The sequence below is a fragment of the Thunnus maccoyii genome, chromosome 17 (assembly GCF_910596095.1).
Source record: "Thunnus maccoyii chromosome 17, fThuMac1.1, whole genome shotgun sequence".
Lineage (NCBI taxonomy): Eukaryota > Metazoa > Chordata > Actinopteri > Scombriformes > Scombridae > Thunnus > Thunnus maccoyii.
In genome coordinates this window covers 16,984,926-16,996,550 of record NC_056549.1, presented here as the reverse complement: position 1 = coordinate 16,996,550, position 11,625 = coordinate 16,984,926, and the positions used below count along the sequence as shown (strand labels likewise).

Genomic DNA, 11,625 nt, shown 5'->3' with positions numbered 1-11,625 from the left:
CCTGCAATTTTGCAATCAGGAAACATTAACTCATTTTTCATTTTGACAACAAAAAGCAATCATGCTTTAAAGTTTATTGAAACTGAACGACACTTTATATGAATAGATGGCAATTGTATGTTTGACAAGTTTGGTGAATTTTTCCAAGTGAAGGCAGGATTGAGGACAAAGCCAATTTCTTGTTGGCATGTGCATGTGATGTCTGTCCGGAACATCTCGGCTTGGCATATTGTTTTATTCTGTTGTCTACTTTGTTGTTCAGTTAAAGACAGTCAAAAACATTAACTAGCTAGCCCTTAACGATCTCCCACATCCATCTTATACCTCTCCCTGGGATATAACAGTGAAGCATAGAAGCACATGCCAGCACAGTCATAAAAAGAGGTCTATTTAGTTGAAAACGCCTGTATGGCAGAACAAAGCCTTTAATAATTTGTTCCATGCTCCATTATTCTCTCACTAATCTCCCAGGTTCACCATGTGGCAATTGGTTTGTGGTACTTTAATTATATGAAAATGTATTGGTTAATACGCTATAAATTACCTCACATTATTACCTGAAACGATAAAGGCCATGTGGCAACACCTGCATAATATACTGATCTTGAGTTAAAATCTAGTTGTCAGGCCTTTTTTGTTTCAGTTCATATTATGTTTACATTGTGGCACTAAATAAATTTGTGCTTAAACAAACTACTACAAAGCAATTATTCACTGATACATATAAAATGCAAAGAAAGAAGAGAGAAACAGGGTGGGTGGGGGGGCAGGAGGGGCCTATACAGTAGCTCATTTTTGACACTAGTGGATTTGTTTGGCCCTTATGATCTGCCCCCTTCATATGGCCAAAGATCCGAACATAGGTCAAACGATGACAGCAATGGAACAAACTGCATTCGCTCTGGGTTGAAAGCCCCAGAAAAAGCTATGTGGACCTTGAGTTAAGTTTTTTTTGTTTTTTTTGTCAGACCACGGTCACGCTCAAATACCTCTTTGACACCATGCATCTATAATATTAAAGGTGCAGTGTGTAGGATTTAGTAGCATCTAGTGGGGAGGTTCAGACTGCAACCAACTGAATACCCTCCCACCCCCAACCCCCCTTTCCAAACGTGTAGGAGAACCTATGATGGCTGCAAAAAACGCGAAAGGCCCTCTCTTTGTTTGGTTTGTCCATTCTGGGCTACTGTGGAAACTCCCTATGTAGATATAAAGGGCTCATTCTAAGGTCATGAAAACACAGTGGTTCTTATTTTCAGGTGATTATACACTAATTAAAACATATTTATGAACATTATATTCCATTTCTGCCAAGTCCGTTCCACTATATGCCACTAAATTCTACACACTGTACCTTTAACCACTGGATGGGGTACTATACAGTATCTAAACATGGTTCCGCTTTGAATCCAGTTAAAACTGCTTACACGGCACATTTATCATACAAATGTTGTAATTGCTTCCTACTTCTATTGCCTTCCTATGCTCATAACACAAGGCAGCTACATGACAAAAATACAGCTCTTGGTGACTTTTGACAGAAATTGGATTGATAGTTTTCAGTTTAGAAAATATTTTAAATATTGTTATTTTACATTTCTGTTTTATATCAGATATGATTGCATGACTTGTGGTCCTTGTGTTTTCTCCTGCTTTGTATATTTCAATTGTTATGCACCACAACAACAAGCCAAATTCCTTGTATGTGCAAACCTTCTTGGAAATATATTTTGAGCCTGACACATCAAAATAAACCAGTTGAAATCAAAAGGTCGTGAGCTCAAGAACAAACTGTCCATCTCAACTTTTAAGCCAACAAGGACAAAGAAGTCCTGGGCAAATCGATGTGCTGAGGAAGATTGCGTGATACGTTGGAAAGCTCTAGAACAGAGTGGACCTTGTTGTTTTTGTAAGATTGGACTTAATGGTTCAAAGTGTGTAAAACCAACAAGTGGCGTGTGAATTTTCCTCATAGTTTTTCAACCATTTATTTAAATATGTGTGTGTAAAAACAAAAATACCTTCTGGGCCCCTGGACATAACACGATCTGCAGTTTTGACTTTGGCCACCACACTAAATGTGATGCTGGGGACATGTAATATTTTCAGAACGACTATCAAGCTGCTGTAATGCTTGTTTTACTGCCCTCACCAACAGACCACCTAATTGGCGAAGGCAATACATAACCTCACCAACCAGACAGTCTATTTAAGCTGTCAAACGTCCTTCCTATTCTGTGCAGCTGCTTGCTAACTACACACATCCCACCACCACAGCTGTAACCTACCATAAGCTGGGTTTCATCATGGGCGGCTAAAACGTCCATATTCGATACATGTGTTGACTGACTTAACGGATGCACAGCGGGAAAATTTACTGTCTACACCCAGCTCAAGTTGTAGCAAGGTAAAAGCCAACCATCTGCTGAAAGACTGAGGGAAGAGAGAGAGAGAGAAAGATGCTGTGAAAGATGAAAATGAGTGAAACAAGAATCTCAAGCATTAAGAGGCATGAAGGGTCTATTTGATCTATTAGGGGGATTTTCTCTCACCAGAAACACATGGAGAGAAAGTCTTGCATGGATGGCAGCAGCAGGACAGTGATAAGTCATTGCAGGCCTGAATGTTGTTGGAGGACAATTGGTTTCCAAGCTGGGCCTTCACTTTGGATGTTAATCCTGCCCCCAAACACAAATTCTTCAGTAAATGAAAGTGCATGTTTCCTATTTTCACACAATTCAGGATGTGTTGCCCAGGGTTTTATTGGTCAATTTAAAAGTCACAGCCATCAAACCCAACCTTGTTTTTCTTGAAAGTGTCAGTTTATTCGACCCCGATGAATGAAAATATTCTCAACATCCTTGATTACAGAAGTGGGTTCCTTTTGCTGTGGCCCAGATCTGAAAAGACCACGCTCTTTGACAGAGTTGAGAAAGTGCCCTTGAATAACCTTGAATAGAGTGAAAGTGAAATTTTTCCACTTGGACAAGAAGTTCAGGAAGCTCAAGGCACGTTTATGGGAAGATGATCACATCCTCCACTAATTGATTAATTAAACAATCTTTCAGAAGGAAAGTATCACTGAGAGTTCAGGAGAAAAAGGAGAATGAGCGTGTTGAAATCAGTGGCCACCACACTGCATCTGTGAGGTTTACCACATGCGGTTTAATGAAAGTCATATGAACATGACTCATTGACCTACACATATTGGACAAATAGTTAAACATGTGACTCCATAAAGTTTAAAAAGGTCATACAACTGCAGAAGGATAAAGAAAACAGGGGTTAAACAAGGTTATTTGCATGTCCAAATATCAATTCTAACAAGCAATGTCATCCCTTTTTTTGTGTGTTCATGTTCCTTCCCACAAGACAATCTGACGACGATGATGTGCAGCACATATTTCCAAAAATTTACAGCAGTAGTCAAACATAATGAAGACAACTTACTGAAGTGGATAGGAAGCAAACTGCCAAAGTATACAGTTAGAATAGCTATTCTTCTGTCTTAACTGACCTGCTTGCCAGGCCATTTACAAGAATACTGACATTTATGAAAACATCAACCTTCCTCTTTCTTTAATGGCGATTTAAACCCACTCATATTTTTTTCTTTTTTTCCCTTAAAGTCAGACTGAATTTATAGCTATTCTCACTGAACTAACCAAGAATGTTCACAGACATTGTCTGTTATTTTGTGGCGTAACCTGATATGATGCTTTTCTTGATTTAGCACAGTGATGGCACTTTGATCTATATGGAAAGATGGCAAAAGTCAAATCCAGCCAAAATGCAGGCAAAGTGGTGTTATGGCCAAAAGGCAGAAGAGTACAGAGTGAACATTTTTTATGTCCAGTGATTGCAGAATGATGCCCCCTGCTGAAACAGCTGGCTCTCACTGCAGAATAATTCAGTGCATTCAAAGAATATTTATTCATTCTGATATAATATTTGCAGTTTATCATTAGGATAATACACATAATTCTCCTTTTCAGAGGGAAATTCGTATATATCAAAGACTTGGATGGTGGAATACATTTCTAGTTCTGCATTTAATAGAAAGGATATGACAGGTTTATGTAAACATTATAATGGGTGTAGTTGGGAATATTATTGATGATGATTATAACAGTCATGTCAGAGGTCAGGCTCTGCTACAGATGCTGTTTCTTCCTCAAGCACTTCAAGCAGGGTGATGCCTAACTGGGGTCCAAACTTGGATTGTCAGGCAGGTCTCCCTTCTCAGACTGATAAATAAACTGATTTCCATTCATCACAAAGAAGCAAAAATCTGACCTCACTTGCAATCTTAGGACACATCTGCCATGCATAGTATACTGTAGAATGTACAGTATACTATGCATGGCATCTACAATGTAGATGCAGGCAGGTTGGACCTTTCTTAAACCTCACTGTTATATGATGTCACTGGATTTCTCATTACACCTTCAAAAAGAAGTTGGATGCATCCTCTTTGATCCTCAAAAAGTCAAGATAACTCCTGTTGTGAATCACCAGGCTCCTTACTTTTTGTTTTCATTTTGGTCGATATAATTAATCATAGTGCCCTGCCATTACCACCAAATCTCTCCTGAACAGACGCAGAGCATCGCCCATTCAGAGGAGGGGACTGGGGCTGGGTGACAGTGCGCGCTGTCCTTTCAGCACCAAGGTTTTACGCACGGCCGCAAGAGTTACTTTGCTCAGCGTGAAAACACCAATAGCCTGTTTCCAAGTAGCCAGACATGATGAGATAATGGAACATACAAGATATGAGATATATTTGGTGTATTTCCGGAAAGACCTAAAGTTTAAAGTCGTGCGTTTTGATTTTTTTGTTTTGTTTTTGTTTAACGCATCTATTGAATATTTTGAGTTGTGGTGCTGCATTAATTTTATTCTTGTGGTTGTGAAACATACTACTTTCCCCCATAATAAGCAAACAACTTTAGTCTAAGGCAGTCAGATTTGAGGGGGGAGCATGCATGGGAGCCAACTGCACGCCCTGACTTAAAGGAGCTGCACTGACCACAGAAGACTAGTACACACTAATCCCCAATGAGAGAGAAACCTTCTGTGGACTTCAACTATGCTGAGGAGTCATTTGGTCTGACCAAAAAAAAACCGTGCGTAATTAATTTTCATAGAATCAGCCTTAAACGGTGCGTAATTGTGTTTCAAATCCCACGATGGACGTAAAGCGCGCAATGGCTCTAAATGTGGTTATGAAAATCGCAAGAAGGATATGGGAGCATTTCCACTGAGATGCCGGTATCTGTGCTGTATGCATGGCTAATTGGAAATTTCAGTGGAAGTATTAGTGGAGAAAACGCTTCCTGTAACCGCGTATCGCACAGATAAATGGAGTAACGGAAAGGAGGGGGGGCGCAGAAAACTTCAAACGGCGTTCAAGTGATGGTCAGCAAACTCAAGTGGACTTTCCGCTTCAGGAGTGCCAATAATGCGTCTTATTATTATCACAGACACGGCGGAGTAACCCACAAGGGACAGGTCACCACGTCTGCGAGACAGAATAAAAAGTGAACTTCAGTGCGACTGTTGTGCTACTTCAGCGGAGGACGCACACGGGACTTGGAGCCGTTTGTCCACTCTCTCTCCCTGCAGTCGTCCGGTGATCAGAGGATGACCACAGATGCTCAGCGAACACTTATACGACTCCAGAAGCGTCTGTTTTTCATACATAAGTGGAGACTTTAAAAGGGACATCTTTCGGACCAGACAGAATCAGGGAACTTTACTGAAGTTGCAAACACTCCTTTATTTCCATTTTCATCCTTACTGGACGCAGAGGACATATTCATACTATTCACTGAAGAGGCTATACAGGCCTTAAGGTAATTATATTTTATATATAGCTACCCATCATTCAATGAGTTTACTTTGGTCAGATAAAAAGTACATTTGCTGTGATCTAATGTGCATGTTATTTGTTCTCAACTCTCTTTTCTCTCGCAAAAGAAATTTTGATCTCAAAAAGAGTTCCCAAACAAGTTAGCAACTAAACCACAACTGGGTCACCAGCAAACCTGTACTTATAGCCTATTGATACATGGTCTGGTTAAAACAGCTAGAACTAAATGGTCTCTAAAGCGATTTTTAAAGAATTTATAGAACATTTGGTATAATCACAGTATGGGAACCTGACGTGTGGATAGAAAAACACATTTGGACAGCTGGAAAAGTCTGATCTTAGTGTTTATTATGACTTTAACGATGTCAGACAGCAGTTTAGACTTCTTTACTGTGTTCTCAGAGGGTGCAATGATGTTCTGTGTCATTTAATGGTGAATAATTTGAGAAACACTGACAATTTGACTTTCATCTTCGACCTTTCTTGCAGGTGTTCGGTTAAACCTTTTTCCCCCCTCAAAAGGCGTCGGAGAAGGAGTTCACTTTTTCTCTCCCTCTCTCTCTCACTCCACGGGAGCTATGAGCAGACTGCGCAGACACTTCACTATGGGACTGGTGCTACTGATGTGCACGCTTACCGGCCACTGCAGCGAGAGCGCGCCCTCGGCGGCCCCAGCGGCGGCCGGCAGGGACGCGCAGCGGGACTTGAGGCGGATGGCGGAGATCGTGAGACACGTGGAGGAGAGCCGGGGTCACCACAGCGCGAAAACGGAAGCCCCGTTAACAGCGAGGGCGAGGACCACCCCGGTGGAGCCAAAGGATTTAAGCAACTTGAAAATAGACAGAGGGGATCAGGTTGTCGGTGAGTAACGACACTTGTCAGGCGGAACCCTTCATACTGGATCGATGGGATGTAGTCTACTGGAATATGTTTCACATCATTGCAAAGTCATTGTAGACTGATGGAAGTTAGGCAGGATAAAGTTAAAGGGTTGTTGCACCCAAATACCCCCAAAATAGCATATTTTCTCTCTTACCTACTGTGGTATCTAGATGTGCAGATACAAGGTTGAAAGCAGAGGCAGATATCTTGAATCTTGGACAAACAACTACCTTCATGTCTAGATATCACTACAGGGGATTGGGAAAATATGTGTTTCTGTTATTTGAGTAAACCAACCCTTTAAAATACCTCGGATTTTTGTTAGCTTATGGCTATAAACTGTCATATTTCCTCAGTTTTTACCAATACATCCAAGGTCCAGACAAGCTTATAACTGTCCTGAGACAATTCATGTTAATAGGCCTTTTAGTGATAAATGTGGGTGTATTTCTCTACTTTGCAGTGTTCAACCCTGACGCTCCTTTCCAATCTTCTCTCTCTTAACAGTCGTATTTCCCAGAGATCTCAGAAAGAAGGAGAAATTCCTAAAACATATAACAGGTAAGTTCCCACTGCAAACTACTGCATTGCTGGTGATACACTGTATTTGGTGACCAATCAGATTCTGTGACCTGCAGTGTTGGTTAGGTTTAGGCATGAGGAGTGGGATGGTTAGGGTTAGGGTTAAGGTTAGGGGATTAGGGTTAGGGTAAGAATATCAGGACAGGTCACAGAATCCTGATGGGTCACCACATACAGTATAACATCAGTGCTTACTGTAGGAGACTTGTGTCAGGAGTATGATAAAGTCAGAAAGGAACTTTATGATAAAGTCAGAGTGGGATGGGAGGGAGGGAGGGATGATGGCTGAGGTAGTCAAAAATACAAGAAAAGTGAATGATAGCTTTAGATAAAGGCTGTAAACCAGATGTCAGCACAGGTGGATTCGGTAATGGAAATGTTCTTACAGCCTGTTCTCTTCCAGGTCCACTCTACTTCAGTCCCAAGTGCAGGAAGCATGTGTACAGACTCTACCACCACACCAGAGACTGCACGATACCTGCGTGTAAGCTTGCAATTACACTATCACTTTTAAAGTATCACAAATTTCTCTTCTTGTCCAGTGTCAACACAGTGTGTGAAAAGCATCCACTCATGTATCTCCATTTCATCTTCTCCTCACAGATTTCAAAAGATGTGCGCGGCTTCTCACACGGCTAGCCGGCAGCCCGCAGTGCACAGAGGGGTAGCACACATAAGGTACTACAATACAGTAATTCTACCATGAATGATGTATGTTGGCTTTGTTTTCAAGAGAAGATGTGCACCCAGGACACATGGTCAAAGTGCTGGTGTGTTGTTGCTTGTTAGACAGTCCAGACAGGCCAGAGCATATAATACTGTGTGAGAATAAGAGGTACAGGTGAAATTATTGAAGTTTCGAAAGACAAGTGACAAGCTGGTTCCAGCATAACTGGAATTTGCCACCATACATGATGCATCAGATGAGTATGGAAAGGAATTTAGTACTATATTTATTAAAATACTGTACTTTTTGGGGTACTTGTCATCTCGTACTATACTTAGTATTTAGATTTTCAGTTATTTTATACTTACGTACTGTAGTTTTTTGCTCTTTTTTACCACTACATATATTAGACAGCTATAGTTACTTCAGATTAAACGCAGCGGTACACAGATTAGTTAAAATTCTGACCAGTGATGGCATTAACATGCTGTTACACATTCATACATCAATAGTAATACCAAAATAAAGAATGCAGGACATTTTCTAGTAGGTGCAATGTTTAGCATTTAGTGGCATCTAGCAGACTGGACTTGGGAGAAATGGAATATAGTATTCATGAGTATGTTATAATTAGTATATAATCACCTGAAAATAAGAATTTTTGTTACCTTAGAGTGAGCCCTTTATATCTACATAGGGAGCAGGTCTTTTTCAAGCCCCCAGGAACAGCACCAGGCTTTGAAGCCAATTTGACATAGTGACCAAATCATATAATTACAACTTTTGGGTCTGTCACGTGATGCACACTGGCCCAAAAAGCATTTTTCCCACACACAATGGTGGGAAAAGGAGTGGCTGTAGTAAATTTTTTTGAGCATCACAATCTCCGTGAAATGAATCATTTCATTATCAGAATTTGATCCATTCAGTCTGATAACATTTGGAAAGTCCAGAAGAGCCGCACAATTTAATTATTTTATCCCCATTTAAATTAGTGGAGGGCTAAACCAGAAGTTAGCCAGCTCAACCAGCAGAAGTCTCTGGTGCAAATGTGGTTGGGAGGCCGGGTTAAAGGAAACACTAGTGTGCTTGCTCTATGGGCCGCACAGATGCAGAAGTTCCGGGTAATTTTGTAGCTGCAACCTTTTTGGCTTCATGCACCACTGAGCAACTTTCATAGGAATGAGCAGGGCCCCACCTCCAACGCTGTATCCACTTCTTTTATTACATCGATGGTCCTCTTCCATGGAGCCTACCATGTTGCACCATCATGTTTCTACAGTAGCCCAGAATGGACAAACCAAACACTGGCTGTAGAGAGGGCCTTTTGCGTTTTTTTGTGAGTTTCACGGCCAACATAGGTTCTCCTACACTCTTGGAAGGGAAGGGGGAGGGATATTCAGTTGGTTGCAATCTGCAACCTCACTGCTAGATGCCACTAAATCCTACACACTGGTCCTTTAAAGATTAGAATATTTTTTCCACCACTGCATCAGACCGATATTAAAAGTGAAGGATTAAGACAGATTCCTTTGTATACACAGAGCTAAAACATGTATCATTTGTTCTCTTAGGTTAAGTTCACAGCGTAAAGATGTTTTTTTTGTCTGGAGATACTAAGACAATTGTTCACAGTGGTGATAGGCTATGCGTGCTGTGTTGATACACACAGGCCCTCGCAGCGGCACAGCAAGAGCAGCAGATCTGTGGCAAATCAAGTTTTATTGTTCGTGATTCTCTTTGGAAAGGAAAGCATTTGTCAGGTGCTGCCAAGTTGGAGACAGCGCTGAATCTCACTTCCCCTTCATTGCAGGTTGACGCCAAACACGAGTTATCCAGAAGACAAAACTTGGGGAAAAAAAAGTGCCTTGGACAGAAAGAGGGAAGCCTAAAATACTCTGACCAGCCCCGACTGATATTAGGCACAGTATTGTCCTTCAGTGAGGTCTGTTCTACTAAGGCGTGGATTACTGCCACCCACTGCTCTGGCTGGGCATCGATGGCTGGCTGTCACCACGAGGGAGCAACCAGGCAACAACACCAGACCAGGATAAAGATGGTGAAACTCAAGCATGGAGCAGAGAAGAAAACAAAAAGGCTGAGAGAAGATAAACTGGGGCCTTTTTTTCCTGCTGGCATCCAAAACGATGTTGCTAAAACAAAAAAGGGATTGCATATTTTTATTTTGTTCATTTCTTTATGAAAAGAGCAAAATCCAAATTTACTATTTTTAGTGTGAACAGGCACGACTCGCCTTCTGCAATTGGTTTGCTCTGTACAAGGTTGAGCCCATCCCTTCTACTGCACTACCTATTATGCAGACAAAAAGCTCTCACAGACCCCCACGGCAGTCACGGCATAGTTTCACTCACTTGTGCTCACACTGAGAACTATGATTAAATTATTAAGTGCATGAACATTTCTCTGCGTCTTTGTAAGACATACTAAAAAAAAAAAAAAAAAAAGTGGCAGTTGAAAGTCACAGCCCTCCTGTGGATCTTGTTTGAGCGTGATACAGTCTATATTTATATGTTTGAATTGTCACAAGGTTCCACTGTACATAATGTAGGCCATGACCAATTTAAAGCAAGAGTAAAATGTACATACTGTAAAACAAAGCGTAAGAGGAATCCACAGTTCTACCATAAATTAAAGTGACTGGCATATATCAAATGGGTGTGAAAGACATATATATTTAAAAATGAAATATATTTAAATAAATTATAAGATTGGTACAAATATGAATGGTCTTTGTTGTGCAATATTTTTTCTTACAATCCCCTCTCGATATGTGGAATGCACCCCGAATGATCACATGACTGGACTGTGTCCTGGGACTACAGATTTGGTGAACTTCCCACTGCTGTACCACATGGACCGTTTGAAAAAAGGTCAAGTCAGAGAGATTTAAGTGTTTTTTTGGTAGCGATAGAGATTATTGCAAAATATTTTTTTATTTGAAAGTTTCCTGGAATGTGAATCAGCGCATCATTTAGAGGAAAGAAATTTCTTTAAAAGGATCAGTTTGCCCAATCGACAAACTTCACCCAATTTTTATTTGCTTGGATTTTCAGATGTGTGAGATTTCTGCTGCCAACCCAATAACAGAGTTTAATGAGATTTTATTTCTGGCACTCACACTATTGAAAAATTATATTAAAAAATACCAATGTGACTTTCCATTTTTCATTGGAACTATTTTCCACTGAAGAAATAGAAAGCACTGTTTCTTAAAAGAAATGTTTATTTTTTTAAAGCAATTTTTTGATGCTGTGAGCACCATAAACTAGATTTCAAATACCTCCACTGGGTTTGGGTTGTGGCAGCAGAAATCTCAGATATCTCAAAGCTTTGGGTAAGTAAGCCAAACTATCTTGGCTACCATTAGAAGTTAATTGAGAAAAGCCTGTAAAGTACATCAAATAAAACACAAACAGTTTTGCTGGTGCTGTGTAGTGTAGCTGTAGTTGTGTAGTTGTTTGGGCAATTCACACTGCCTGAAAAAGCTTAAAGATCCCCTCCAGGCATGTATCAAGATGCAGATAAAATACTCTACTCTTAATAATTTGAGTCTTCTATGGTTTGTCACACAAAAAAAAGTTCATTTATCTTCTTAACATCC

At 40.5% G+C, this 11,625-nt stretch overlaps 1 protein-coding gene across 1 annotated transcript; it reads left to right on the top strand.

Moving 5' to 3' along the window:
- The first annotated feature begins 5,494 nt into the window (after positions 1-5,494).
- LOC121882603 (ALK and LTK ligand 2-like) lies at positions 5,495-10,748 on the top strand. The gene is made up of 6 exons (XM_042390962.1): positions 5,495-5,855; positions 6,362-6,733; positions 7,262-7,315; positions 7,740-7,820; positions 7,940-8,014; positions 9,817-10,748. Exons 2-5 carry the CDS (start codon positions 6,451-6,453, stop codon positions 8,002-8,004), a joined length of 483 nt encoding a protein of 160 aa, XP_042246896.1. The 5' UTR covers positions 5,495-5,855; positions 6,362-6,450; the 3' UTR covers positions 8,005-8,014; positions 9,817-10,748.
- Positions 10,749-11,625: the final 877 nt, after the last annotated feature.